Consider the following 26,886-nt stretch of genomic DNA (forward strand, 5'->3'; position numbering starts at 1 on the left):
CTTGGCACTGGTAAGGGGTTGACAGGTTTACTGCAGTATAAATACATACATTTCGATTTAAAGCTTTCGTGACTGCAGGGATTCATATTATTGGTTATTTCGGTAACGTCACGTAGAAGGGAAAGAATAAAAGAAGGGAAATAATAAAGGAATGAAATTTTTATTTTATTATTTCCCTTCTACGTGACTTTACCGAAAGAACCAATAATATAAATAAATATTCTGATGCCCCCCCCCCCCGTCAAAGTGTCACGTGCTCCCCGAGCCGCGCGCTGATTGGCTCTCTTGCTGACCCATTTCTTGCCTTTGGGTGGCGACCACTTCCGTTGTTGTCGTGACCTCGAGTCACCCCGCCCGACGCGCTCGGTGCCCATGCGGACTACCATATTCGATCGCTCTCCGCCGGTCGTCTATGCGAACTATGACAACCAATCGCGCCGGCCGTTGTAAATGCTAGTGCGGATAGACCCCACTCGCCGCGGAGTGACGTCACCTTCCGGGCTGTCGCAAGCGCCAAAGACGACGCTTGGGGCGTCGGCTCGCCCTAGAAAACACCGCGCGTTCATCCGTCAACATCGGTCGCGAAAGGGCGGCGAAGCGACCTCCAAACGCGGCCACATCGGCGACAACCGTGAGGTGAGCGATGCGAGGAGGGGATGGCGGACGCGAGACGCCAGGGAGGTGGTGGGTTGAGGCCTAATGGTGCCCGCAGCTAAGGTCGCAAGTTGTCAGCGTTTTAGCGCTGTTATGATGTTGACATTACGATGTTGACACTCGTGTACTTCGGTGGTGGAATCGTTCGTAGCATATTCTAGTATGATCGTATCCGAGCAGCAGAGGTCGCAACCGGGTACCCGATACCCGTACCCGGCCGGGTACGGGTAGGGTACGGCCGGGTACGGGTAAGGAATCAAAACCCGTTTGCGACCTCTGCCGAGCAGTGTGTGACTCGAGGAGATGGAGCGATGGAATCGCTTCGTGCCTCGGTATTTGGTGGGTTGTTACATCCCACGATCAGAGGGGGTGGCTGCAGCCATCGGGGGCATTGGGGGGGACCTTCGTCCAGCAGTTCATTGCTGCTGCTGATGATGATGGTGGTGGTGTCAATCCACTGCTAGATGAGGGCTTCCCCGTGGGTTGCTTAGCCAAGTCTCACGCTGGTCGCAGTGTGGGTTTTAAAGGCGGGGAGTTGACACGAACTACAATTTATGTTTTTGCTGCTCTCTGCTGATCCCCTACCCACACTGATTCGCAGCCTGTAACTCTCTGCGCAGATTTCGACATCTGACTCGCCTTCTTTGTAGGGCTGAAGTTTGATGTCGACCAGGGGTGGGGAACCTTTTTTCTGCCAAGGGCCATTTGGATATTTATACCATCATTCGCGGGCCATACAATGATTTTTTTATACGTCTTTGGGGTTCTCCTTTTACAATTCATCGAGACCAACTTACGTCCCAATTTTTTTTTTTATTCTGGCTTTAGCTCGGCATTGTTTGGTTTAGGCTGCACTAACATTGGTTGGAAACGTGACCATGCGTCACCACACTGATCGGTGTGGGTTGGTGAAAGAATGCAGTACCTATTTTATTGGCCTTATTAATGCCTTTTATAATTTCCATTAATAAATAATTAACTATGCTTTAGGAGTAATTGCAACAGTTAAGTACTTGGTTACCACTAACAGCAGAGTGATAACAAAGTAATGTTAATCATAAATAATCCGAACTTAAGTTGAACTGAAACTAAAGCCAGTGACAGAGACAACCTGTCATGTATATTACAATAAACAAGTCCAGCATGCAGATGCGTCTATATGCTCACTTATTATATAGGGGGACCCCACTACAATACCTTAATAGGGATAAATTAGAGAACTCGGTTTTGTAATTCAAAGCCTTGACATCTCTCCAATCTAGCTCATCACACTTATTGAGTCAACACTTTCTGGATACAATTGCCCAACATAGACGGTGTGATTTGTTTACATCATTCAATGATAATTGAGAAAAAAATTAAGAGGGTAATTGTAAACGAGTGCAGTGTCTACTTAAATGGATCACCTTGGTGAAACTGCATTATGATACAACCACGATTACTTTAGTACATAGAAAATATATATTAGTCCATGACATTGTTGCAAATGGTGGGCAACCTGCAAGACCGCATGCGGTCCATGGAGTTTCCCATTGTGGCCTAGTATATTTAGGCTTATGTGCGTGCACGAGCACGATTTTAAGTTTGCAGCCCATGTGGCTGTTAATGTGGCCCACAAGCTAGTCTAGGTTGCTCATTGCTGCCTTATTGGCTTAGCAGACCAATAATATCGAACATCATTTAAGAAAGCAAACTGGACCTGTTTTGACATTTTGCATCTCATCACAGGTTTCAACCTGAGACTCCAGAAGGTTGAAACCAGCTGACTGAAGTTTGCCTATGAGAAGTTTTACTGTACTTGTTAACCAGCGGAACAAAAGAGAGATGCAAATCAAAAGTCTGTATTCAGTGGTCTTGTGTTTAAGGACAAAATGGGTAGGTGTATAATGTTTTTACATTTTGTATTTAAACTAACGAGCGACCTTTCTAATTTTATTTTTAGAATGATTCTTAATCTTCAAAAGATGCTTATTCCCATGCTATTTTGCATTCTTCTTGGAGCTCTACATGTCACTGCACAAGGTAAGAGGTTTTGTTGCCATTCTAGTCATTCAATTGTATTTTGTGCATATATATAAAATAGACAGCATGAAACATCTTGGCCAATTAATGTACGAACACAGTTGTCTCTTTGTTTTCTGCGCTAGGGTGTGGCCTGATTGGAAATAGCTCAAATTGTAACAATTTGTACAATTTATAATCATTTACAGCCCCTTTGTTAATCCAGGGTGAGATGGTCATGCCATGCTGGTCATGAAGATTGTTTGACCATACTTCACTATTACGGTCTGTGTGGGTTGGTGAAGGGGATGCCCGGGACTAGTAAAGATATCACTCGCCATTGATAGTAACTGTGGCCAGGAATCCTTTCAGGTCATCACTACGTCTGTGCTCCATCCCAATGAGCCCCCGCTCAACTAAAACACCTCAATAATGTTTCAACACTGAAGAGCTTTCCTTGAGAAGCCCGATTTTATAGACCATTTTGTGTGAATACGGTGCCGATAATCGCTACGTGTTTAGTGTGGAAAACAAGACTATATATATATATATTTTAATGAGTATTTCAGGTAATTAACTGGTTTCAACATTCATCTGAGAGTCTCCTGAAGGAATGTGTAGACTTTGGGTCAGTTATGTATTTATTGTGGGTGGTGGCTCTGTATAAGTTCAGTGTAAGTGTGCATATATGTATGATCCTGGTGAGTACATTAAGATCTATTTGTAATAATCTGGTTAGATAGTGGTGTGGCAGAGTGCTTGGTTAAGAATTTAATTCATGATCATCTCATTTGTGAGTTTACTGCACATCCATAACTTCAATTTTGATAAAATAAATACCACATTGGTGCTATGCAGAGACCACCTGCAATGTGAACATGACTCATTATGAATGTGTCTCATGGCGCTACACTAAGTGTCTCATGCTAATAATATAATCACGTTTCAGAATGTGCACCCTTGTAAGTTGCACTGATTTTTAGCTATGAAACTGCGGAGTGGCCAAAGTATTGGCAGTTGATGTTTTAAATTAATTGATTAATTGTGATGTAGATGCATACATTTAATAGTGTGTTTGTTTCATCAGATGGATGTGGACCACCACCAAGAGTAAACAATGGACGACCCGATTCGACGAACACATTTTTTCCTGTGAATGAATTTGTGCGGTACAAGTGCAATTCTGGTTATGCTCCATCAAGAAACTCTTCATTACGTCTGACGTGCGTGGCCAATGGGACTTGGGAAGAGCTAAACTATTGGTGCGAGCGTAAGTATTGCTCATTTTACCTTGATATCCCGGGCGACCCCTTGCTGGTCTACTTTACCACACCAGGAGGATTTCAGTGCAACCATGGATTAATGAATAAGGCCCAGCATTGACGAGCATAAGCTACGTGGAGCTTAATCCCCAAAACAGAATGGTTAGACGTTTTGTATGAGCTACAGATTAATACTGATTATACAAAAGCAGCAGGAGTCATGGGAGTGCATGAAGCAGTGGCATGGATTGGTTGTATTTGCTGATGAACACATATGAAAGCAAAGCATGATAGTGCTTATATGTTGCATACTGAATGATTACTTTTTGAAATGTGTGGATTAAAAGGGTGCATCAGCAAATTGGAAGTAAAGCCGGGATCAAAACGAGTAAATATTTTGTTCCAAAAACGGTATCATTTGTTTATTTTATAGCTTGTGAAGTTTGCATTACCGCATAATAATTTTGGTATAAATGGTCTGCTTGGAACTTCACAACACAACCACATCGATTCATGGGGATTGCTATGAAGCATGTGTCTTATTCTTGCTTAATACGAGTTCTTTTATAATTACAGGTAAGCAATGTTCTCCAAAACCTATTGACCAAGGCTCTTACACTGGCGGCACCTTTTTCGGAGATACCGTTACGTATACGTGTGATGTTGGGTGAGTATTATACTCTTTGCAGCACATTTGCTTTGCCTTGGTTATCTTATTGACTATCCCATTTTCATGATTTTTATTTAAAAAAATGTGTTATAAAAAGTTGCCTGTTAAACTGGTACCTTAGATTCTGGGTTCGAATCCAGGCAGCCGGCTGTGATTATACTACTCTACGTGTAGTGAGTTAGTTGTTAGTCACAGACCGATCACCAATAACTTTACGGGAAACCATAACTAAATATGCTTCCATACTTCATTTGGGTAGAATTCGGCTCCCAGAATAAAAAATAGAAATTTTACTGTAGTGACTAGTCTCACTCTCAGTAGCAGAGCGAATGGAAAAGTACACCATCACCCCCAACTGTGTCGACAAGGGGACAATTGAAGGGATTTTACCTTTTGTAATATGCATTTTCGTGAACCGTTTTCTAACATGGAGGGTTACATTGCTCTGTGAGAGCTCTGAATGGATTATTCATTCCATTACATGATACATCAAATTTTAGCTACCGTGCAGTTTACTGCTCGACAGCCAGTTTATATTTATTCTCATGTCCATATCCATTTTCCCAGTATGTTTACCCCCAGCTTCACACACTACCATCACCATTACCACACGCTGTTTTTTAGCTTTCACATTTCAGTTTCAACCCCACGTGTTGTTAGCCTACACATTTCTAATTTACCACCCCCCGTAGCATAACAAAATGCGGCTTAATCCTAGCTTGCTTATCTACTTCCACCATTTACATCACAAAGCCTCAGTCTCGCCTCAAGTCGTTGCCTCCCAGTACACCCCCGGTGCCTCATCTTTGCCTCTCAGCCCACACCCCGCCCCCACACCCACCATGGCCCTCCCCTCCACCATCCCCCCGCGACTATATAATTCCTCGTCACAGCCATCTCTGAGACACACTGAAGCGGTTGTGCTTTCGCTACATTGTCTCCACCTGAAGAAGGACGCTTGTGTTGCACCCGAAACGTCGTGATTTCATTTAATTTGAGTTGTTTTCATTCTATTTAATTTCATTTATTTCAAATTTTTTACCTACGTGACTTTACCGAAAAAAACAAAGAGTATGAATCCTTGCAGTCACTAAAACTTCAAATCTGGAAAGAATTGTGATAAGTTTGGGAAAATATATCAAAAGAAAATTGTTCTGAGGCATAAAAATTTGTGAACAGGATGCACATCATTTGCGGCCTGGAGCATGGTTTCCTGTTTTGTTGTTCTGCAGGTATGAGCTCACAGGAAAAATATACCAACTTACATGCATGGCTGATGGGACTTGGAATCCAGTGGATCCACCAGATTGCCAGCGTATGTGATACCATTTACAGCTGTTTTATGTTCACCCGTGCATTTGTACTTAAGATGGCTGTTATTACAGTTTAATCCAAAGGCATGTAAGTGTAATTTTACTTGGTTGTAAAAAATAAACAGTTTAAGGAGAAGTCTTGTATAATGTTTGAGGCAAGTAGCAATTAGTTTAAAGTGTTTTGGTGAATGTAGCATCTTAAAAGATACGAAACGAGCAGCATCTTCCTTTAAGCTGGGCATAGCATTCTGCCATCCTTATTTATCAACAGATTAATTGCACCCATTTTGTATGTATTCCCTTTGCGTCTTACACCATATAAGCAAGAACTCAGAAATCAAGCAATGTAGGCCTCCAATTTGTATTCAAATAATATCTTCCACCTGCCACAAGGATTGTAAATTAAGTCCATGCTGTAATTTACTTTCGGTCGCGTTAACTTTGGTGTTAATGCTTTTTATGTAACCTTTGAGTTTAATAAATTAACCCATGACCTTTAAAAAATCATGTTTATTATTCTGCTCTGATACAAAAATCCTAGCGTGTTTCGTTGAAAATTGAATAAGCAATTGTTTTGTCTGCAATGTTCACATCAATTTCTTATTTTTGTTCACAGCTGTCTCGTGTCCTGAGATAGATGCTACTGAGAAATTGGTGTTTCAGCTATCACTCCAATATCAATACCAATCAAGGGTTACTTATAGTTGTGAGGCTGGCTTCTCACTTATAGGAAACTCATTTCAGGACTGCTTGGAGAGTGGCACATGGTCTGCATCCAAGCCCATCTGTAAAGGTATGGGACCACATGGCCGCCTTGCCTCATTCACTGGCTAGAAAGCATCTACAGTTACATGGATTAGAATATAGGCTGGTAAATAACCAGCAAGAGTTTAGTTTTTAATGCATTTGAAATGTAACAATGTTTTCGTTAGCCTGCGTCACATTTAAGTCAATCTGAATTCCAGTTTTCTCGCGTCAACATACAAAATCATGGTGGTGGAAAGCCACATATGAGACTCCTTTTCCCATACTCTGCTTTAGAAAATGTACTCTTCCTGACCAATGGAAGTCCCTCTAGCTTTGGAGCATCGGGCTTCACTGAGTTTTTCCTTGCACCCATCGGGTTAGTTCGAATAATAGCTTCTGTGGTGCCTTTTCTATATGTATTCATGGGAGTGGTGGCATAGTAGATAGTACACAGCGCAACAATCCTTACCACCGAAGTTTGATTCTATCCATGAAGCGCCACTATATGAAACTATCTTGTCCTCCCCTAGGTCAACATGGCTAAAAATGAGTGATATAATAAATACTAAGCATCTATGGTCGTGACCACATCACTCCCTCGAGTGCCATACTGCCAATAATAGGTGCATACTAAGAGCTATTGTCCCAGGTGTCTGGTGAAAAGTACATTTTATTTCGTGTGCTCATGTATTTGTATTATTTGTGTGTGTGCGCGCGTATGCTTTCTTTAAAAGATGTTAAGTGCACGACACCTCCATGGGACATCACCGACGGCCAAGCGATGAGTGAACGTAAAGAAGTGTATAAGTACAAAGATATTGTAAGATACCAATGTTCAGCAGGCTATCAGGCTGAACCAAGTGAAATCCAGTGCACTGAGAACAACGAGTGGTCTGCCACGGTCAAATGTGTCTGTAAGTACTTGTGCTCCTTTTGAGTAGAACAGTCACATTTCTTCCTTTATTTCTCCACAATACAACAGTTGCCATGTTACATGTGTTATTGCACAGGTGTGTGATTGGTTGACGAATTTGCTAGAACAGAGCTTTGTTAATAATAAACAATTTAGAGTGCGCAAATATTTCCCGAATCGGACGCATTGTTGCATTGAGAGAACTTGGGAGGTGCCAGGACAGGGCTCAAAGTCCCTCACATGCCAACCTTGAACAGTTTGGCATGTGAGGTTTGCATTCTGTGCATGTGCAGTGGGAGAATCCCAGATGGCAGGTACAATGGACAGATAGTTATTATTAGTCATGTTAGTTTACTAAAGTCAATCAAGTGAGAAGTGTGGAGAGGTATGGCAGGGGAAACCTTGAAAGAGCTCAGTGTCACAAAAGCAATTTTATACTGTATCCTTGATGTCACCAGTGCAAAATTTGAGTGAAGCCATATGGCCACACCTAACGCACGTGACGAGTTGTTTTGGAGCTACTATCGTTTGTTGAGGTGTACTTCTGATGTCCCGAGGTAAGGATGGCGTTGCAGTAATTTAAGCGAGTGTGTACAATCCTAAAATAAGAGTTTGCTGTGGGAAAATTGGGCGAATGTGCCCTAGGCCCCTGAGGTGGTGGTGGCAATGTCTTTATTGTGTTGAAGACGTGGTTGTCGAGTGATAATGTAGAGTTGAAGGTGATGCTGTTGCCTCGTGCTAGAAAAATAACTATAGGTTTGTTGGAGTTTAATAGGAGGTGGTTTGACCAAAACCAGTGTTGTAAGGTTGAGCTACAATTTGCAAGGTACAGTGGGCCTCAAGTGAATATTAGAGTGGAGTATAATTGAGTGTCATTGGCATAGGTATCGTGGTTTGTGCCATGACTATCAATGAGGCGACCAACTGGGGAGATGAAGATTTAAAAAATAAAGGATCCAGGACCGATCCCAGAGGAGGGGACACCTGCAGTGGATATGATGACGGGTTGAGGACTTGCGAACCTTGGTATAGGACCTTCAGTCGAAGATACTAGGTGACCCACTGTATAGTTGTGCCCCGAAATCGGATTATAAGCATTCAATTAAAATATTGTAGGCCAACTATCGACTCTGGTTCCATCATTGCTCTAAAGGCTATGATGTCAGTGGTCTTGACAAAAGCAGTCCTCGGTAGAGTGGGCTGGGTGGTAGACAGAAGGGGACAGAAATTGGGGGATGAAGTAATGTAATTCGGAAAAGGGTGAGGCACTGCAGGAGTTTGGAGATGGTTGATAATTTGGTAATAGAGCATTAGTTTGCAGTGTCCTCAGTCAGAGCTCGGTTACTTTAAGAGAAGTGGCAATTTTGCCGGTGTAAGTGATAGAAGTAATAGACTGACTAGTCGGTGGCGTTAGCAACATATGAAATTACATTTATTCTATAGTTTAGAATAAGATTGAGAACCTTGGTGTAACAGGTGGGAGGGGCAGAGTATAGAATAACGGGCGAGAGAAGAAATGGCTGGGGATTGATCATAACAGGCCAAAAGAGATTCCCTGGAGGTGATGCTGGTATTCTCCTTAAAGATGTATCGAATTTTTTAGAGTGATTAAAGACTCGCCCAGGTGATTGCGCCACGTTGTCTCATGATTGTGATGGAGAAGGGCATTTAGCATGGACCAGAGTCAACGCGGATGGTTTTCTGCAAAATGTATGCGTTCATTTATGTATGATGCACGTGAGGCCATGTTGAGCTTGTTGATAACTTGACTGGGTAAGACGGTATGTTATGCATCTAGTATCAAGTCCAGAGTGCAAGTAGATCGTTTTCAGTTGGTGTGCTTTGATGCAGTAGCTGCTGCCTAGACTTACACTTGTCATGAGTGTCATGAGAGAAATGGGTGCTGCAGGGTTTTAACGGATGCTAACATGTCATTGACGTGTCTGCGGCTGAGGTGAAGTTGATTGAGGTTTATTGTGGTGTCAGATGTTGAATCAAAAGCGGTGGAGGATGTTGGTAGCTTCTCTTCAATGTGATGTCGCCTCTGCAACGATGGAGACATAAGTGATACACTCCACTGCTCCTGGTGCAGTTGTCTGGCTTGGCCACCTGGATGTGAAATTGGAGTTATTGCTCTGCATCTACATCGGCAGCCATTCGTAACAAGAAGAATGTGGTGTAGTTCAAGCAATCAGAAATGAGAGTAATTGAGGATTTTCTAGAGCGCTTGGACAACTATGAGGTGGATATATTTTCTTCTCAAACCACGTTTCTGCCAATACCCACACTTGCTGCCTTCACCTTTTCTATATTCACAAAATTGGTCCCCTCATCCTAATTGCTGCTAAATGCCCGATTCACTCCCTCGTTTAAACTCTCCTTGACTCCAATTTTTCTGACTTTCTACCTCCACCTTCACTCTCCAACGTACGAAATGCCGCGGCCCGGATGATTTTTAGCAGTTGTAAAGAAATTAGTTTTTAATCTAGATAAAAAATTGCATACTACCAGTGGCTTCCTTATATCGGAAGGAGGAGCGTTTTAGACGGCTGCAGAAACGTATCTGAAAGTGCTGCAAGGATGACTGGAGTTTCCTTGATGGTTTATGCTCCTTTATACGATTAAGAGACTGGAAATTATAAGTTATTTGAGTTGACATTTGTAATTGGGCTCAACTATTAGGTCCAGTGTGCTGTCAACCCGTATTTGACACGCGAGTTGGTCCGTCATTAACCATTAGTTGATTGTAGGAGGTAAGGATATCGTCAAGCTGATAATTGAACTCCACAAACGAGGAGCCAGGGAAATTAAGGTCACTGGTGTCAATAAAGCCGCGATCACTGCTGAGAATGGAGGTCTAGCATGCTGGAAAGCTCGGTCAGGAAAATGTCTTTTACTTTCTGGTAGGTAGTACAGAATACGTAGTGAGTGACGATTGGAACCGGGGACTAAACGAGCAGACTTGAACTCTCGTCTAGTCTGCTAGTCTTGTGTTTAGCTGTAATGATATCTTGAAATGTGCCTTTTGTTCACACCTCGTGATTCTTAGCACTCAACTTCTATATCCACCCTGGCAGCATAACTGATGGATCCAGAGCTGTGGTTTGTGACAGGCAGGAGGGTGTTTTGATCATACTTCACCATGCTGGTCAGTGTAGTAGGTTGGTGAAGATGCCCAATATGGGAACACAACACCACTCATGCGAGGTGTAATCATACTCGAGTGTATTCCATCGTTAATGACAATAATAACCACTGCCATAGCTACACATATTACTCTGCTTACAGTGCGCTATAAGCACAATTACAACACGTATTTGAAATAAATGTTATTGTTCAGTGAGCTGAATATATTTAAAATATGAGATTGGAGAAACAACAACATAAAGATAAATACTGAAAGTACTCACCATCTCAGGTTTGCTGAAATTGTGATTACTTTGACCACGCAATCTTTGGAGAGACACAACTGGAAAACAAAACCGTTTTCTATGTCTAGGGCATATCAAACATGGCTCAAAATAATTAAATAGAGACGAGCAAAAACAGAATGGAGCGCTTTTTGAAACAAACTAAAATTATAATGAAAGCAGCATACCAGTGTGCCTTAAGAAGAACATGTTCAATCCGTACATATTTTCTGCCTTGACAAATTCACCAGAATGGACCGACAAAGAACGTGGAACAATAGCTGGACATATACAGGATCATGGATAGATGTATGTTAGGAACTGCTGAGAGACAGGAAGAGGAACACATGGATCAGAGATCAAACGTTTAAAACACAATGTTAACTGTTAAGTTGTCTTGAGCTTGTTCTTCTTTGGTACTCTGTCTTAATGGCAGGTCCTTTGTTGCATCTTCTCCATTCTCTGTTCTGTCTTTATTTCTACAAATGACCCTTCAGGTCCAAAATCACAATCCTTGGCCTACCTCTGGTTCTTTCCCATTATTCATTCTTAACGTCCGTATTCATTTAACTCTCCTACCAGTGTCCAATCGAGATCTTGTTCCTCATGGCTTGTGTTATCACTCTTCTTTCATTGGTGCCAGTCAGAATCTATTTTTCGGTCATCTTCTGTATCAAGCTTTCTTTCTGCATCTTTTTCGATATCCACATTGCAAACGCTTCCAACCGTGTTACTTTGTCGTTTCTCGTCCACATTTCTGGTTCGTAAAAAAAGCTACACTTTACACTATTATCTTGTCCAGGACACTTCAATAAAAGGCGTGATTGTCATTTGAGACTGGTGACAATACTAACCAAAGGATGGAACATGACTAGAGAGGCTTATGACCCTAGAGATGGAGTGACGAGATCGGTTCATGCACAGAAGCAAGATTGATTATGAAATGGCAGGAGCAATGAGGATAAGAAATGGCAAAGCCTTCATTCAGCAGTGGCTATAGCATGGCTTAAGATGATGAAACAGAGATCGCTGCATTCAGTGTTGTCTGTGATTATCTGGCAGTAACACTGGGGTGAGTTAAACGTGATTGCCATAAGTAGTGCATTTAAAATTTATATCAGTGTGTGATGGTCTCAACCTGCATGGGAAAAAAGACCTTCCCCTCCGTGTATTAGAGCGCTGGCTTTAATGGGTCAATCATAGGAAACCTTTTTTTACGTACAGAGCTGAAGTTGACATTGAGGACTTAAAATATCAACAGGAGGTAGAGCCAGGAGTGGAAGAAAGGCCAGAAATAAAGTATGAACCGTTTTCTCTGCTGCAGTTACTGGCTGCCGCAACCCTCCGCTGATTGGCAATGGTGACGTGGTGCAACCGAAGTCGGAGTATGCCATCGGTGACTCGGTGTCCTACAAATGTCGCGAAGGCTATCGGTTAGAGGGCAGTGAAACGGCTACTTGTAGGGCAAAAGATCAGTGGACACAGCCTCCAACGTGTGCATGTAAGTAAACGACAGGAGTGAACTCTTATTAGGGATGAGTTTCGGGTTAAGAAATTTAGAATACAAATGTTTAAAGGACATTTTCAGATTTTATTTTTGAATCGGTACATTATATATAACAACCGTGCCATATGAGAAACCTGCGCTAACCTGAAACCTGAATCCAAAATATTGTAACTGGGCCAGATTAAAATAAATCGGAAATCCATCCCTATCAATGATGAACTCCATGTCTATTCATCAGCTAATACATCTAATTGCAAAGAATTGAAAGTTTTTGCGCGAGTTTTGTTACTCCATTAAATTTGCAGTGATCTTGCTAAACTGACAATGTTTGAGCTGAAAATGATAGCTCCCTATTTTAACAAACCCAGAGTGGATTCTGGGATGATGAGTTGAATTGCATCAAAGTCCAATGTGCACCGATATACAGTAAACCATTAATATTCGCGATTTTTATAATTGCTTTTGCACATTAGCCACACATCTGCAAATTCTTTCGGTAAAGTGACTTTACCGAAAGAACCAAGAAGATGAATCCCTGCAGTCACGAAAGCTTTAAATAGTAATTTATCCATTGATATTTGCACGTTTAATTGTTTCTGTTCATAATTATTAAAGGTAACTTAAATCTAGATTTGATCTAGATGAGAAAACTGTAGGAATCCGTACTCTCTGGTTCTTTCGGTAAAGTCACGTGGGTAGAAGATAAAAATAAATCACGACGTTTCGGGCGCAACACAAGCGTCCGTCATCAGCGCTCGGGAGAGAGAGAACGCGAAGCGGGGCGGGGCTGGAAGTGGGAGGCTGGGGAAGCTGAGTCTGCGGATATGATGGCAACAACCATAAAGACCACAAGTTAAATACTAATCCTATAGTGTTTTCAATAATATATAAACATTGCTTATATATTTACATTTGAACTATATCTGTTTATGCCCCTAACCCTGTTTTCCTCAAGCTTTGAGTATGAATATTGGTGAATTTAATATTCATGCCATTCTCCAGAAACGTCGCCCACGAAATTTTAAGGGTTCACTGTACCAAGATCACAAAGCTCTCATTCGAGTTTATATATTGAAACATTGGCTTCTGTTTGAGAATACATCTTGATGCTCACCAAAACATGACCATACATGTCACCTAAGATTGCAACAACGTAGCTAAGCACTGTGATATTTCTCAAGGAGGATCTGATTATTTGGAATACTCCAAACCATTTTGCATTTTTACTATTTATATTTCCACGTGCCATGCAGCGGTCACATGTGGCCCTCCAGCCACAGTCACCTATGGGAAAATAAAGGAACAAGCGAAGACTCTGTATGCATATGGAGACAAAGTGTCATACATGTGCGATGACACTTATCATCTGGTGGGAAATGGTGAAATTTCTTGCCAAAACAATGGGCAGTGGTCACCTTCACCTCGCTGTGTGTGTAAGTATTTGTGGTGGCCAGGAACATATGTATGGTTGGTTGTGTAGCAGCACATTTTACCTGGTCCATAAACCTACCTGCTCCATTGCTCTCTCAATCACATTGCGCTGCAGCAGCAGCTTTGATCAAAGCAAGCGTGGGCTCTACCTCGCGGTGTGTCCCGTCCTCCGCTTTACTCAAATGCTAAAGAATCCAGTTGTGTTATTGCACGAGATAGTTGCATTTCGTGATGAGCATTGTTCACTGCTTATCCCGAATTGCTGAACTTGTAATTTTTACATCGAGTTGAGCTGCACAGACTGCAACAATGCGTTCCTTTTCAAGTTTGTTTAGGCACTATTAACAAAATAACAAGAATTGAGTTGCTGTGTGTACATATCAATAGGTGTATAGAATCTTTGAGTTTTTTTTAAACGTTTTTTTCAACGTGAAACCACTTCATGTGCACAGTATTAACAGGTACTTGGTGAATTCTGTCAGACATTAGAATGATAAAATGTGGAGTGGACGCCTACGAGCTATCTGCCCATGGATCGTGATGATGATGACGATGAATGAATGACGCTGATGTATGAGAAAAATTTTCGCCGTTGGCATGTTTTGGGGAGATTCTGTGTGTTCATGTGGATTTTTTCTACATGGAATGTTTTGTAAAAAATATCCAGTGGTGATTCTCAAATGTTTTTGTTTTACACAGTAAGAACAACATCTCTTCCGCGCACGGAAGTTTCGTCTCAGTGTAAGAAACTTCACATTTTCTGGGTTTCACGGATTCTGGATTCATATTAGTGTTGTCGTGATATAATTTTGCATGATATGATATCAGATGTGACGATTATCGCGATATCTGTTTCCCATAGTTTTGTAATTGTATTTCACACGATTGATTGTTTTTTTTATCTTTCTGTACTTCCAGTATGCATAAAATTTACTTATGCTCTTCAACTGCAGATCCTTCAACTTAAGGCTTTCAGAAGTCATTAATCATTGCGACTTTAATATCTGCAGTGTACAGTTCATAAGAATTGTGAACTCGGACCCATATTTAAAGAGGGTATTTGCCTAAATCATGTGGGTTCACCAGCATATATTCAAGCAAGCCTGCCTCTGCTGATGAGACTGACAACGCGCATCCAGAGTTGTTATTGTATTGAATCGATGCATTATTCACTCCCCGAAGGCTGTCAGGCCGATGGGTTGTGTAAGTTTTATCTTATACTTTAAAGAAACAGATGTATGAAGAAAATGTATTATATAGATTTATACGTGTATTGCCTGCTTATCTATAACGCAGACGCTGTCAGTTACAAGTAAACTAATTAAACAATTACATGAAATGTGAAAATTATTACTTATAATCCCCATTCTCTCTTATGGCTATTCACGACTAATTATTGAGTTTATTTCATACATTTTGTTGGGAAATATAATACGTAATACATATAAATTTAGCAATAATAATCATATACAGTAACAATATTTGGCAAAACGGTATGATACATTTATCGTAAATCATATATTGTATATTACATCGTATTTCCTTATCCGCAGCAGCCCTTATTTACTCCACCAGTGGATGATGTTTCTGTGCTTATTTTAGCAATGGGACATCCACGAGAGACAAATCTAATCTGAAATTGAGCCTCGCTTCGAAATTCCATTGCTGAAGTCTACATATTTTATTGCATCGGTATACTATATTACAGTCCACTTAATTAAAAGTTTTGAAATCGTGCCTTCTATTTTAGAAGAACTCTCAGTGCTTATCCTAAGATTTGCAGTACCACAATGGGGCTTTACTTGTGACAGCAGGTTAAAATAACACATTACAAGGAGGATGCCTTATCTGGAGTAAACCATTTCAGGTTAGGCTTCGCACAAACACTTCCAGCTCATTCCATTATCACTGTTTATATTTACACGTTTTTATGTTTTCAGGTTCGTGTGAACGACCCCCTGCGATTGAAGACAGAGAAGGACATGACAAAGACAAGCCTACATATGCCTGTGGATATAGATTCTCGTACAAGTGCAAGACATGTTGCTTTCCAGTTAACTCTGAAATTACTTGCCAACAGAACGGGAAGTGGTCACATTCGCCTGACTGTGCGTGTAAGTATATGCGGTGGCCCGGAACATGATGTATATCACATTTCAGCCTTGTCCAAAAGCCTGCCCGGATGCATCTCTCCACTCTCTTGTGCTGATATTGTGCTCCAGCAGCTGTGAGAAAAGCGAGTGTGGGCTGTTCCTTGCAAGCACCATGATATCTGTTTTTAACTCTCACCTTGTTAACAACCATGACACCTGCCTTAGTCTCAGATTCCAAAGAACACAGGATGAGATGTTACTATCCTTTGTGCAAGCACTTCCAAGAGTTCATGAACAGTGAGCCTGGTGAAATTTGGGGAGCGTATCGTCAGTAGTGAACCTTTGGTTCCTAGGGTGTTTCGACCTTTCATACTATACACCCTCCCCAAAGGCGGCCAGCGAAAGGGTGATCAATCCTACGCTTGCGTCCCATTCCCAATTAGTCATAGGAGTTGCCTTGTTGTTGATAGCCAACATCCCATGGGACTATGCATGGCAGGGGTGTCCTCCTCCCTGAGTCGAGCATTGTTGACTACATACCTCCTGACCCTCTCACTTTGGGGCCCAGCTGGGGTCTTTCGTCTTCATCCAGAGCCACTGACTGCTGCCTTCTGCCGCCTCCGATACAGCTCTGATTGCCGAACGCTGGCTCTGGCCCTTCATTCCCAGGTCTCTAAGCAATCTGGTTGTAGATGTTGCCAGATTATAGTAAGCATTTTAGGCTTTCAGCGGTGGATTGGTCATGGCTTATTTAATATACGGCATGAAGTATTCTGTTGTATTTGAATTGCATGCATAAACATATTGCAGTGCTTTTGAACTGTATATTTGCTGTGTCTCCAACATTACACTTGTATTTGGTGGGAGGTGCTGTCAAGAGGTGTGCTCATATGCTCGCTCTCCCACCAACAGACACTGGCTACTGGCAGCACAAATTGGGTTTCTAATTCGGCCTACAGATTTGGATTTGGTGAATTCTATGAAAGTTGCAAATATGGATTCAGATTCATCCCATTATATTATTTGCACGGTGGCGAGATGTTATCTTCCTCGCCTGGTTTGCAGGAGGTCGTCGGTTCGATCCCGACCCTGACGTCTTTTATATTTGGAGTTTGCATGTCCATGACGCATGTATATTTGGAGTTTTCATGTTCTCCCTGTCATTTTGTGGATTTTTCTCCGGGTCCTCCGGTTTTTCCTTCCACATTTAGAAACTTGCCTTTAGAGTATTTGGCCGCTATAAATTTCCACATGATGAGGCACTTAGTTGAGCCACGATTTGGGGCCAGGTTGTTTCTGAAAAATAATAATATAGCTCAGTGGGCTTTACTTGGTAAAAAAACTTGATAAAAATATTTCCTCACCGTCTGACGTATATACCCACATGGTGCGCACGCCTCAAATCCACCACGACCTTTTGGAATTAATCTTGATGGCACTCCCAACCTGCATTTCTTCATGGTTGTCAGTAGATGACTGATACAGCAAGTAGGGTTTTTGACCTCTGGATAATTTCACACTCAAATCCTGCTTGAAGGGCTTGTTACTCAACAAGGCTTTCCAGAGTAAATAGTATTCTTGTTACGTGGGTGTGTTGCCTTATACGTGACGGCATAACACCACCCTATGGGAGAAACCCAGGTTTATTCCCTATCAAATGATTTTTAGGTTGATCTGGGTGATGGAACTAATATTGACCAGTCCATATGACTTCCACCTGTACCCTCAAAATTAGCTTGGGGAAAGTCACTATGCATCGGCGAAAGAATTGAACATTGCCACATTCACTGCGTTGAGGAAGCTTCCAAAGGAAGTCTTATGGCTGGATGGATGAGTAGGTTGACTGCTGCACAAAGTGCACTGAAGTTCATGTAGGTATGTAGAATATGGTTCAACCTAATAAATAATTCTCACGACGTTTCGGCCACAACGCAAGCAGCCTGAGGACGACTTTACCGAAAGAACCAAGAAGATTAATCCCTGCAGTCATGAAAGCTTTAAATCGAAAAATAGAATATGGTTATATGATATAAAATGTGTCTGGAGAAATATCACTGTTTTTGTATGACAGGACAACAACGTTGGGATAACCCAAGAGTATGAATGGGGAATAGTGTTTTTTTTACTACAAATGGGCCCTGACTGGAGTGTCCTTTGTATACATTTGCCATCAAGTAAGAGAACCCTGTATTTTCCTGAGCATTTTTTTTTCAATCCTTTAAAACGGTTATAAAATGTGCATGAGTCGTACATGTTCCTTTACCATGCTCTCGTGGGTGCCAGGCACAGTCTTGTCATAGATTTATGAAAATATATACGCAGAAAGTATAAATGATTGAGTTCTACATAATTTGAAATAACTGTCCATTTTTTTGCTGTTTTCTTTACAGTTGGAGCTACTTGCGTTGTTGTCCCTGGTAAGTAATTTTATAATTAACACCACAAAACAAACAGCAGTGCAATCAAACGAGCTGATTAAAAAAAATTCATGTCAATTTTTAACAACATTTGAGCCGCAAGGAGAGAATGTGATGGAAAGATTTTTGCACGGAAAAGCATGTTGTATAGATGTCCATGGACACCATTATATGTACAGAGACTTTGGTACAGAGGGAACCATTGTTTTTCTATAGTTCTAGACATTTTTGCATACATTTTACTTATACAGGTATCCCTCGATATATGAAAGGGATGTAAAAAAAAAAACGCTCATAAAGCGAAATTTCGTTAATAGGATATTACAACGATTAAATCATAATTAATTTAAAACTAAAATTCTACATTTTCAGGGAACTGCAAAATATCCGCATGTCGGAATGCCTGTAAAAGTGATGTGGGGGTGTGACTGTTGCACTGCGGCGAGACCATGACGCTGTCGCGGATGGATGACGCAGCCTCCTGGGTGCTTCTTCTTTGATGATCTCATGGCGCGTGCCGGGTGAAATTACATTTGGTTAATCAAAAAGTGTCTGTAATTTGTCAATTGCGTTTACGCGAAAATTCGTAAGTCGATTGTTCGTAAATCGACGGATACATTGACTCAATTGTAATCCTGTTCCATTTGTCCAACCATCCCTCTTATATTGTACTTGGCTAACATTTTCAATTAAAGTCCTATTCAAACCGATTGCCACTTGGATATAGTGTAGTACGCTTCTGTGCTGCCATGTCTATCTATGCTCTCCACCTTCACCTAATGTGCACTAGGCGCCCTGATGAAGTTTGATCACTTAACCCCCTCGACCAGCACAGTGGGGACTGATGAAGAGCTGTACCAGTACCACTTAGATAAGATTATTCAACAGTGGTTGGGTTGGCAGTAGATATTGACCAATATAAGATTTATGCCTTTCAACTTAAGTAAAAACAGAATAAACATTTAAATAACGTAGAAAAAAACCCGCCCAATAACCACGCGGCCACATGAATGAGGTGAACATATTCTGTCACGGCGTACACATTGGTGCACACGCACACAAGCTGCTCGTCACGTGCCGGGAACATGACCAGAAACCCAAGTGGTTGTCTAGTTTGGGGGGTGGGTGGTTTCTTCAGATAAAAACAAATATACAAGCTGTTAAACATTTTAATGTTGTGGTTTGTTTTTCAGTTATTATTATTGTAGCCCTCATTGGTGCGATTGTTGCATTTGCATTCTACAAGAAAATTGCGTGTTTTGCACCAAGTGGAAGCAAAACCATGTAAGTACGAAATTATGCCATTCTTATTTTTTTGCTGCACTTGGCTGTTGATAAAAGCTTCATCTTTTAAATGTGAATTACCTCTTAAGCAAAAACAATAATCTCATTTGGTTTACATTAACCTCAATAAAAAAGGACAGGCTCTGAATTTACTCGCTGATACTATTATTTTAGAAGGCGTAAATCACACAGCCATCCCTTGCCATGTGGGTAGCTACAGTTTTAGTTTCTCTGGAAATATGATGTGACCCACACCGTGAAACGTCTCTTACAAGGTATCCTGTGCATTGGAAGTTATGCAACATATTTCTGACAACCACCCATGTATTGATATTATCTGGCCATCTCAAGGAATTTCCCGAAATATAATTTAGTATTGCTTTTGTGTAACAGTGGTTTGCACATTGTCCTATGAACCGAGCAACCCAAGATCACATTTTGTTCACTGGCGATGTTGGCCTTTGACCAAATGACACTGATTGATTGGCAAGGTGAGGTACAGTTAAACAACCCCCATGATTGACATGGCATTTGGAGGCTTTAAGCCAGCATATATACAAAGTGGTGTGCATTAATATTGCATTATTGCTTTTAATATTTGTTGCCAGGCTAGTGGAGGATGGGCTGGTATGCAACTCAGGAGATTAACCAAACAACCTTTTTATCCTGTCACGACCACCCTTTTGCTTATCCTTAATTGGTCTCTTGGCATTTCACATTGCCCTGATGGGCATTGTGCTTCCTTGGAGGTTCATGGGTCCCAGTTGAGAGTGGTGCAGAGCCTGATATTGTCATTAACGCAACAGAACGTATAGTTTACTCTGAGAAGATTTGGCCAGCCGGCACTGTGTTTACAATGCTTCACATATAACCAGAAGGTCACGAGTTTAATGCCTGGTCAGGAGTAGAATCGCCTTGTTCTATACATTTTGATAAAAGAGTACCGCGTGAAAAGTCATCCTTTGTTATCAAATGGAGATGCCCATCTCCCCTAAATGAGTGTTAACATTTCCACCGTTGTCTCATGACTGCTTGTGGAAATGAGTGCCTCCCTACACTCTTCACTTGGAGGTGCTTTGATTTTTATGACACGCTTTTTATTAACTCACTCTGTTGTTGTATCCTCAAATTTTCTAACTCAGTTTTAACCCACTTCCCAATGTGGTATCGACTGCAAACTTGGTATACTTATGTCATACTGATGACACCACTATATTCTATCATAAAAATAAAAATAAACATATATTTAAAACATTATTTTTTAGAGGTTATGTTTCGGCTTTGCTCTAATTGTCCACGGTCAACTGACGTTGGCTGTAAATCACCACGGTCCCTTCCGTTTATGGCAAGCTTCGGGGCCGCTTCCTGGAGTCGTAGAGTTCTTCCATTGCTAGTACGGTACATTTCATTAAAGCGTGTTTAAAAAAAGTTTTTTTAAAATATTACTTATTATGGAGGCGGAGAGATAGAATGGGAACTTGTAGCTGTAGCAGTGATTTATGGAGTTGTTTCCTTCTCACATGGATATTTCCCTCTTAGCTGAATTGCTGTTTATTTGTGACTCAGAAATGAACCTAGGAAGAATGAAAACGAAATCCCTCTTAATGATCCTATGTCGTTCAAGCCAAACGATGCATGAGAGATCACACGGAGCATGCAGGTAACCGCCGAGTGCGTTGTGTTAGAGCAGGGGTTAGAAACCCACGGCTTATATGGGGCCTTTGACTTCACACCAGAAACGTCTCACGAGCATTTGAGGTCTCCCATTTAGAAACGGCCCACAAACAATATCCGTCACCAAGCGTTTGAGCCACACCTGTCGAGAACTAGAGCAAAATGTACATGTATATCGGAACTGGCAAAACTGTGTAATGTAATTTTCGTGTTCTGAGTCACTTGTCATTTCAAGGGCCTCCAACACACCGGTGTGTGCTGTACTCGTGACGAATTGGCATGTTCTGTTTACGTGACAACCCTTACTAGTTGGCTGTGTCGGGTGGTGGCGGGTTTTAACGACACATTTATATATTCACGCTATCTAACCCACAAAAGCTCTTCTGGTTACTGTTATGAATGCATGTGACTATGCGTGTGATCTTTATGAACGGTTGCAAATTGTTAATCTCTGCCCAATTTCAACTGAGAATCATACTGATTGTAATGAGGAATTACTTTAAATATTTAATTTTGACATTTTTATATTGAAGGGTTAGATTAAAGGATTATTAATATAAAATTTGCTTGAAATCTTAATTTCATTATTGAAGTGACTTATGTGGGTTTGCACGTATAATTCTACAGTATTGTAAGTGGACATTTCTTTGCGGAGGCATGCAATTAAGATTGGTATAGGTGAAAATGTATTCAAATTAATAAAGAGTTATGATAAAACACATGTAAAGAAAGACATTAAATGTAAGAAATTGGTCTTTAATTCTGACAATGCATGGCAGGATGCAGATGTTAATGTTATAATGTTGATACACGTAAAAGAAAAACGATTCAAACCGAGCAAAGCCCAGTGAAATATTCACTTGAGAGGATGGTCAAGTCTGGGAAATATGAATGTGTGCTAATTGCATGGTGAAGCCCATTACATTATTGCCAATCAAATAAGCCGAGGCTTAAGGAATGTTCGTGTGAAATTAGGCTGCTGGGTAGCCCAGCAAGAACCCGCGATGGTCACTTTGCTTATTAACCACATACCAAGCACACTGCCTGCTGTAAAGGTAAACTTGTCTAGAAAATAAGCCAGTCCCTGCACAATTACAATCACCCTGCCTTGCAAAGAGGACAATAGGTATCAATTGGCTTAATCTAATGGGAATTTATTTTATTGCCGTATTTTCAACAATTATTTTTCTGGGTTTTTTTGTCTTTGTGAATGAGCAATAACATTTATTTTGTAATACATGTGTTTAATATTTAAATCGTGTACTGTTTGCACGTGTATTGCCTCTTCTCAATCCAACAGATGAATGCGTGTTCTGAAAAAAACATCTTCTACAGATCTGGAATGAAGACCTTTGTATAGTAAAGAAAATGAATATTAATATAAGGACTGAATAGGGTTCTTATTTTTCACATTGGTCTTATTTAATGTTATTTGTTCAGCAGATGTAAGCGGAACTTGTGGATACAAATCTTGCCTTCTAAATGATTTTAGCACTGAAAGCCTTATTTAATCAGTATTGTAAAATAAAACCAACTTTATTTGGTAAAGGTAATTTAAGAATGCACTTGTCCATAAAATAATGTTATTTTTGACTGCTAAAGCTGCTTGTGATGCGCCCATTTCTTTAAAAGTAAAAAAAAAAGAATTTTCTAAAATGTGGTGAATTGGAGAGCATTTCTATTGTTACCAGCACCATATAGTATTTAATTGAAGCACCTTTTTATAATCGCTCTAAATAACTGTTGTGTTGCCTTGGGCCTTTACAAAACAACCCCCCCTCTGCTTTGCCCATCACGACCATCAACCTGGCATTGCATTGTCTTGTTGGCGCAAGCTTCTACGCCAATTGTTATTACCTCATACCAGCTTTATCCATTGGAAAACCCTTACCCACCCTGGCATGGGAACATCCCACCCAACCGGCACATACGCGTGTGCCAGTTTGAATTCAGATTCTGGGACCAGCACGCATTTGTTTATGCAATGATGCATTCGATAAACATCGGCAAGATTTTGGTGTCTGCTCGGCCGCTTTTTTTTTTAAGCCAAAGAAATGTGTTTCGGATTTTTAGTTGTTGGACCCCCCGCAGGTGATGATGATGCCGCCAGTCTACTTAAACCCTTACTCCCACCTTCAGATAAAAATAAAACGCTTCTGGAAAAAGCATTGGCTGAGTTATGGAGGGACGAATCCCATCTTACATTTGACCACAACAGTTACCTGACTTGAAATGTACAGGAGCGGTTTGGACGATGACTCGCTGTAATTAGGTGTGGAACTCGTGCCTGATTGGAACTTGGTTTAGACCAAGGGATAATTGGAAAAAGAAAGTAAATTAGGTTCAGTAAATGCCAATAAATGTGTGCAATTAAAATACATTTTGCTGGAAATTGTATCATTCCTGAGAAATTGGCCCTGATCTTGTATATATCCTTAGCTCTTACAATCTTAATAAAACAATGTTTGTATTTCCATTCTGTAACCTTAGCTTTGTGCCTAAAGCGAGTAGGAACTCATTCCTAATCCTTATATAAACACATTTGTATTGCATCTTAACCACCACAAATCACCGTAATTTCTGAGGATGTAAGTTTCCAAAACAAAATGAATTCTGTAAAAATTTAAGAATTACAACGTCCTTTTTGAAAGCCGAACAGCATGTGAGGGTTGTTTGAGTAACAGTTATCACCACTAGTGGTGCATGTTAATGCTGCAATGTACGACCTGCTTGCAGTCCCGACTGTGGTATTTGCTTAAGTGATTGTGGACATGTATAATAAGTACTCTGCTTTTCCTATGTTGCCTGTCGTATTATATATATAAAAAAATCACGTTTCATTACAGTGAGTATTCCCTCTTGTTTCCCATCCTTGATGTAGATTTAGAGCAATCACTCCCAATGTGCTGTTGGCATGTCAGTTGGCCTTGCGCGCATGGCTGTTTGCCTCTCCATCAGTACTTTTGCACAGTTCTGGTGAAATAAACAACTTTTGCTGACGATGCCAATGGCCACGAACACTTATCCAAATACAAGATTACAGCAAATACGTAATTACTTTTTAATTTAAATGTTATGAATCTAATTAGAAAGCCCTTTCACCGTTGAGCCAATCCAATTGTCAAGCTGTGTATTGAGCATTTATTTTCTCTTGCTTTTACCACACACAATCGAGGTAATCGTGCCTCATTTGCGCACTTTGTATTTTGTTTGCCTTTACATCTTCTGACTCCGGTTGAGCACATTACGAAGAATCAGTGCCGACTAAAGTTGGTCCCAGGCTCCTCCAAACACCAACGATGTTTGGTTTGATCCCCAGGTGGCTGATTAATTATATAAAGAAATGCTCAGTATGCAGCCTACCTCAGAAAACCACACTTATAAATGACAAGCACGTTATCTGCGACAAGACGTTCTAACAACGTCCTTTATAAATGCTTCTGCAAGCGGGGTTTGCCGTCTTAATTTTAACGGCTAATATCAGTGGTTTGTGCAGACTTAAATTGCCAAATGTCTCAGTATACTCCCAAATTACTTCATTTGGAAAGGTGGAAATCGTCATACCCACCTCCGTCTCCCAACCCCAAAAATAACATTTGACTCGGCCCTCTGGAAAGTGCCACAGGAGTTAAATGGATTCTGCGTTTCCCTGACAGGCCACTCTGCTTCTCTCCAAACATTTTCTTCCAGCTGTGCAAAAAAACCAATGGAATAGCATTCACAAAGACTGTAAATAAAAATTAATTGCCTTGGGATACTTTTTTTATTACGTGAAATCGTACGATTTCATCACAATTGTAGGACGTGTGGTTATAGTGCGCAATGTTTCATGACTGCTAACTGTGTGTGTTTATAATGTGGCTATTGCACCGTGTATTGTGGTGTTGAACTGTCGTGCCGCGTGTGATGACTGGAAATGGTGGTTTGCCTGCAGAGGAAATGTGATCTGTTTGGCACAAGCCAGACATTTGAGTGGATACAGTGAAACCACTTAATTGCTTTGTATAGGATTGGTAAAGTTGGAATCTGGTAATTGATTTCTTAAAATGTAATCTACTGAGCACTGTAGTTGTAGCACTATATTAAGATAGCTTGTAATCATAGGCAGATGAATGATTTGTATTGACATGTTGCTCGATTTTTTTTTCGATGTTTGGCTGCTGTTTTACTTACGAGAACGCAAGTTAGTTTTTCAGTGTTAGCTATAATGGTGTTGGCACTGAAAAGAAAGTTAAGATTTGGACCTGTGCTTAGATTCAGACTTGGGTCCTATACATATTCCCCTCTTAATTCTGCTTGGATATATGTGCAGTAAGGTTATTCAAATGCATTTCTAAGACAGTGCTGATCACAAATCAGGTGATAATAGTGTCAATATTATGAACTTTTTAAAGGCATTTATTTTATAAAGGAAATGATGGATACTCAAAGTTAAATAAATAAGTGACAACTTGCCTACAAGGGGCGATATGAAGGGTATAATAAACAAATCTTGTTTCAATAGACATCGGAGGAAATGCCTTTGAAAATTATTAAGAGTCCATATAAATTAAAAACAAAGAACTGCATGTAAACTGAGAACGGTTCCAACAACTTGTGAATGCGTAGATTTGCAGTGAAGCTCGTGATGATGGGGTTTTGGGTCGAAGCGCAGTGTTGAAGGGTGACGTTTGGGCACTGTTTGCGAGTACTTGTGTGTTTAACCTGTTGAGCTTTTATAATAAATACTGCCAAAATTGGGGCCTCAATTGCTGGCGGTTGCTGGTGGTTTTCATGACCTAAATCCATAAAACACTGGCAATAAATACATTTGTTTAGTGATAATTGCTAACAGCACAATGCTTTGGAGAAGATGTACCATAGGTTTTGCTGCCTGCCTTTGTACTGGACAGCATTAAAGACATCACGTGATATCTGTCGTTCGTTGCCTTGCTCTGCTTGTGTTAAGTTTGTATTAAAGTGACGCTTACACGTGGCATTCCTGAAGTACGTGGTGTCATTTTGTGTGTCACTGTTCGCTCGTGGCCAATATCCAAATCGCCCGAAATAAAGTTTTTCGCTTTGTTGTATTACCTGGTGAGAACTCGAGACGAGCATGTCTTATTTGCCAAAAAGTTAAACCAAGTACAGTGGAGCAAATAGAAATCTTGAGTAAAATCAACTTAGACCAGAAATAATGATCAATGGCTGTCTTATCTATACCGTGTCATTGTATACCTGGATTGCAATGTTTTTCCATTTGTGATGTAAATTGTGTGATTTGTACTTGGCAGTGTACTAATTGCATCATTTGCAGTCTCATTCGTATTGCCTATACTCACTTTCACCAACCCACACTGACCAGCGCTCAGATAACCTCAATGGCCTGCAAAAGGGGGGGATGCACATGTACATTCGCTTATGAAGTCAAAATGCTTTAGTTTTAGTACATTTGGTATTCATGCCATTCTTGTAGCACGGCTATCACAACGGTGCTATGCGCTACAGATTTACATAGTCTGCCAGTAGGG

The 26,886-nt window shown here is 40.8% G+C and overlaps 1 protein-coding gene across 4 annotated transcripts; it reads left to right on the forward strand.

Moving 5' to 3' along the window:
- The first annotated feature begins 458 nt into the window (after positions 1-458).
- Positions 459-26,355, forward strand: LOC133349503 (membrane cofactor protein-like). 4 transcript variants are annotated; one of them, XM_061563020.1, is made up of 15 exons: positions 459-636; positions 2,597-2,676; positions 3,743-3,925; positions 4,494-4,584; positions 5,820-5,902; positions 6,517-6,693; positions 7,382-7,561; positions 12,295-12,471; positions 13,731-13,910; positions 14,608-14,649; positions 15,849-16,022; positions 18,392-18,418; positions 19,612-19,702; positions 21,269-21,362; positions 22,677-26,355. In XM_061563020.1, the coding sequence occupies exons 2-14, from the start codon at positions 2,598-2,600 to the stop codon at positions 21,339-21,341; spliced, it is 1,557 nt and encodes a 518-aa protein (XP_061419004.1). In that variant the 5' UTR covers positions 459-636; position 2,597; the 3' UTR covers positions 21,342-21,362; positions 22,677-26,355. The 4 variants fall into 4 exon arrangements, with proteins under 4 accessions (XP_061419004.1, XP_061419005.1, XP_061419007.1 ...); XM_061563021.1 differs by lacking the exon at positions 21,269-21,362; XM_061563023.1 differs by lacking the exon at positions 13,731-13,910 and having other exon boundaries at positions 460-636.
- Positions 26,356-26,886: the final 531 nt, after the last annotated feature.

The sequence above is a fragment of the Lethenteron reissneri genome, chromosome 30 (assembly GCF_015708825.2).
Source record: "Lethenteron reissneri isolate LAM-NWPU_2019-01 chromosome 30, ASM1570882v1, whole genome shotgun sequence".
Lineage (NCBI taxonomy): Eukaryota > Metazoa > Chordata > Hyperoartia > Petromyzontiformes > Petromyzontidae > Lethenteron > Lethenteron reissneri.

Coding starts and splice junctions, on each gene's coding strand:
- LOC133349503 (XM_061563020.1), top strand. CDS start 2,598: ATGATTCTTAATCTTCAAAAGATGCTTATTCCCATGCTATTTTGCATT. Junction 4,585..5,819: donor ACGTATACGTGTGATGTTGG/GTGAGTATTATA, acceptor GTTGTTCTGCAG/GTATGAGCTCACAGGAAAAA. Junction 16,023..18,391: donor ACATTCGCCTGACTGTGCGT/GTAAGTATATGC, acceptor TTTTCTTTACAG/TTGGAGCTACTTGCGTTGTT.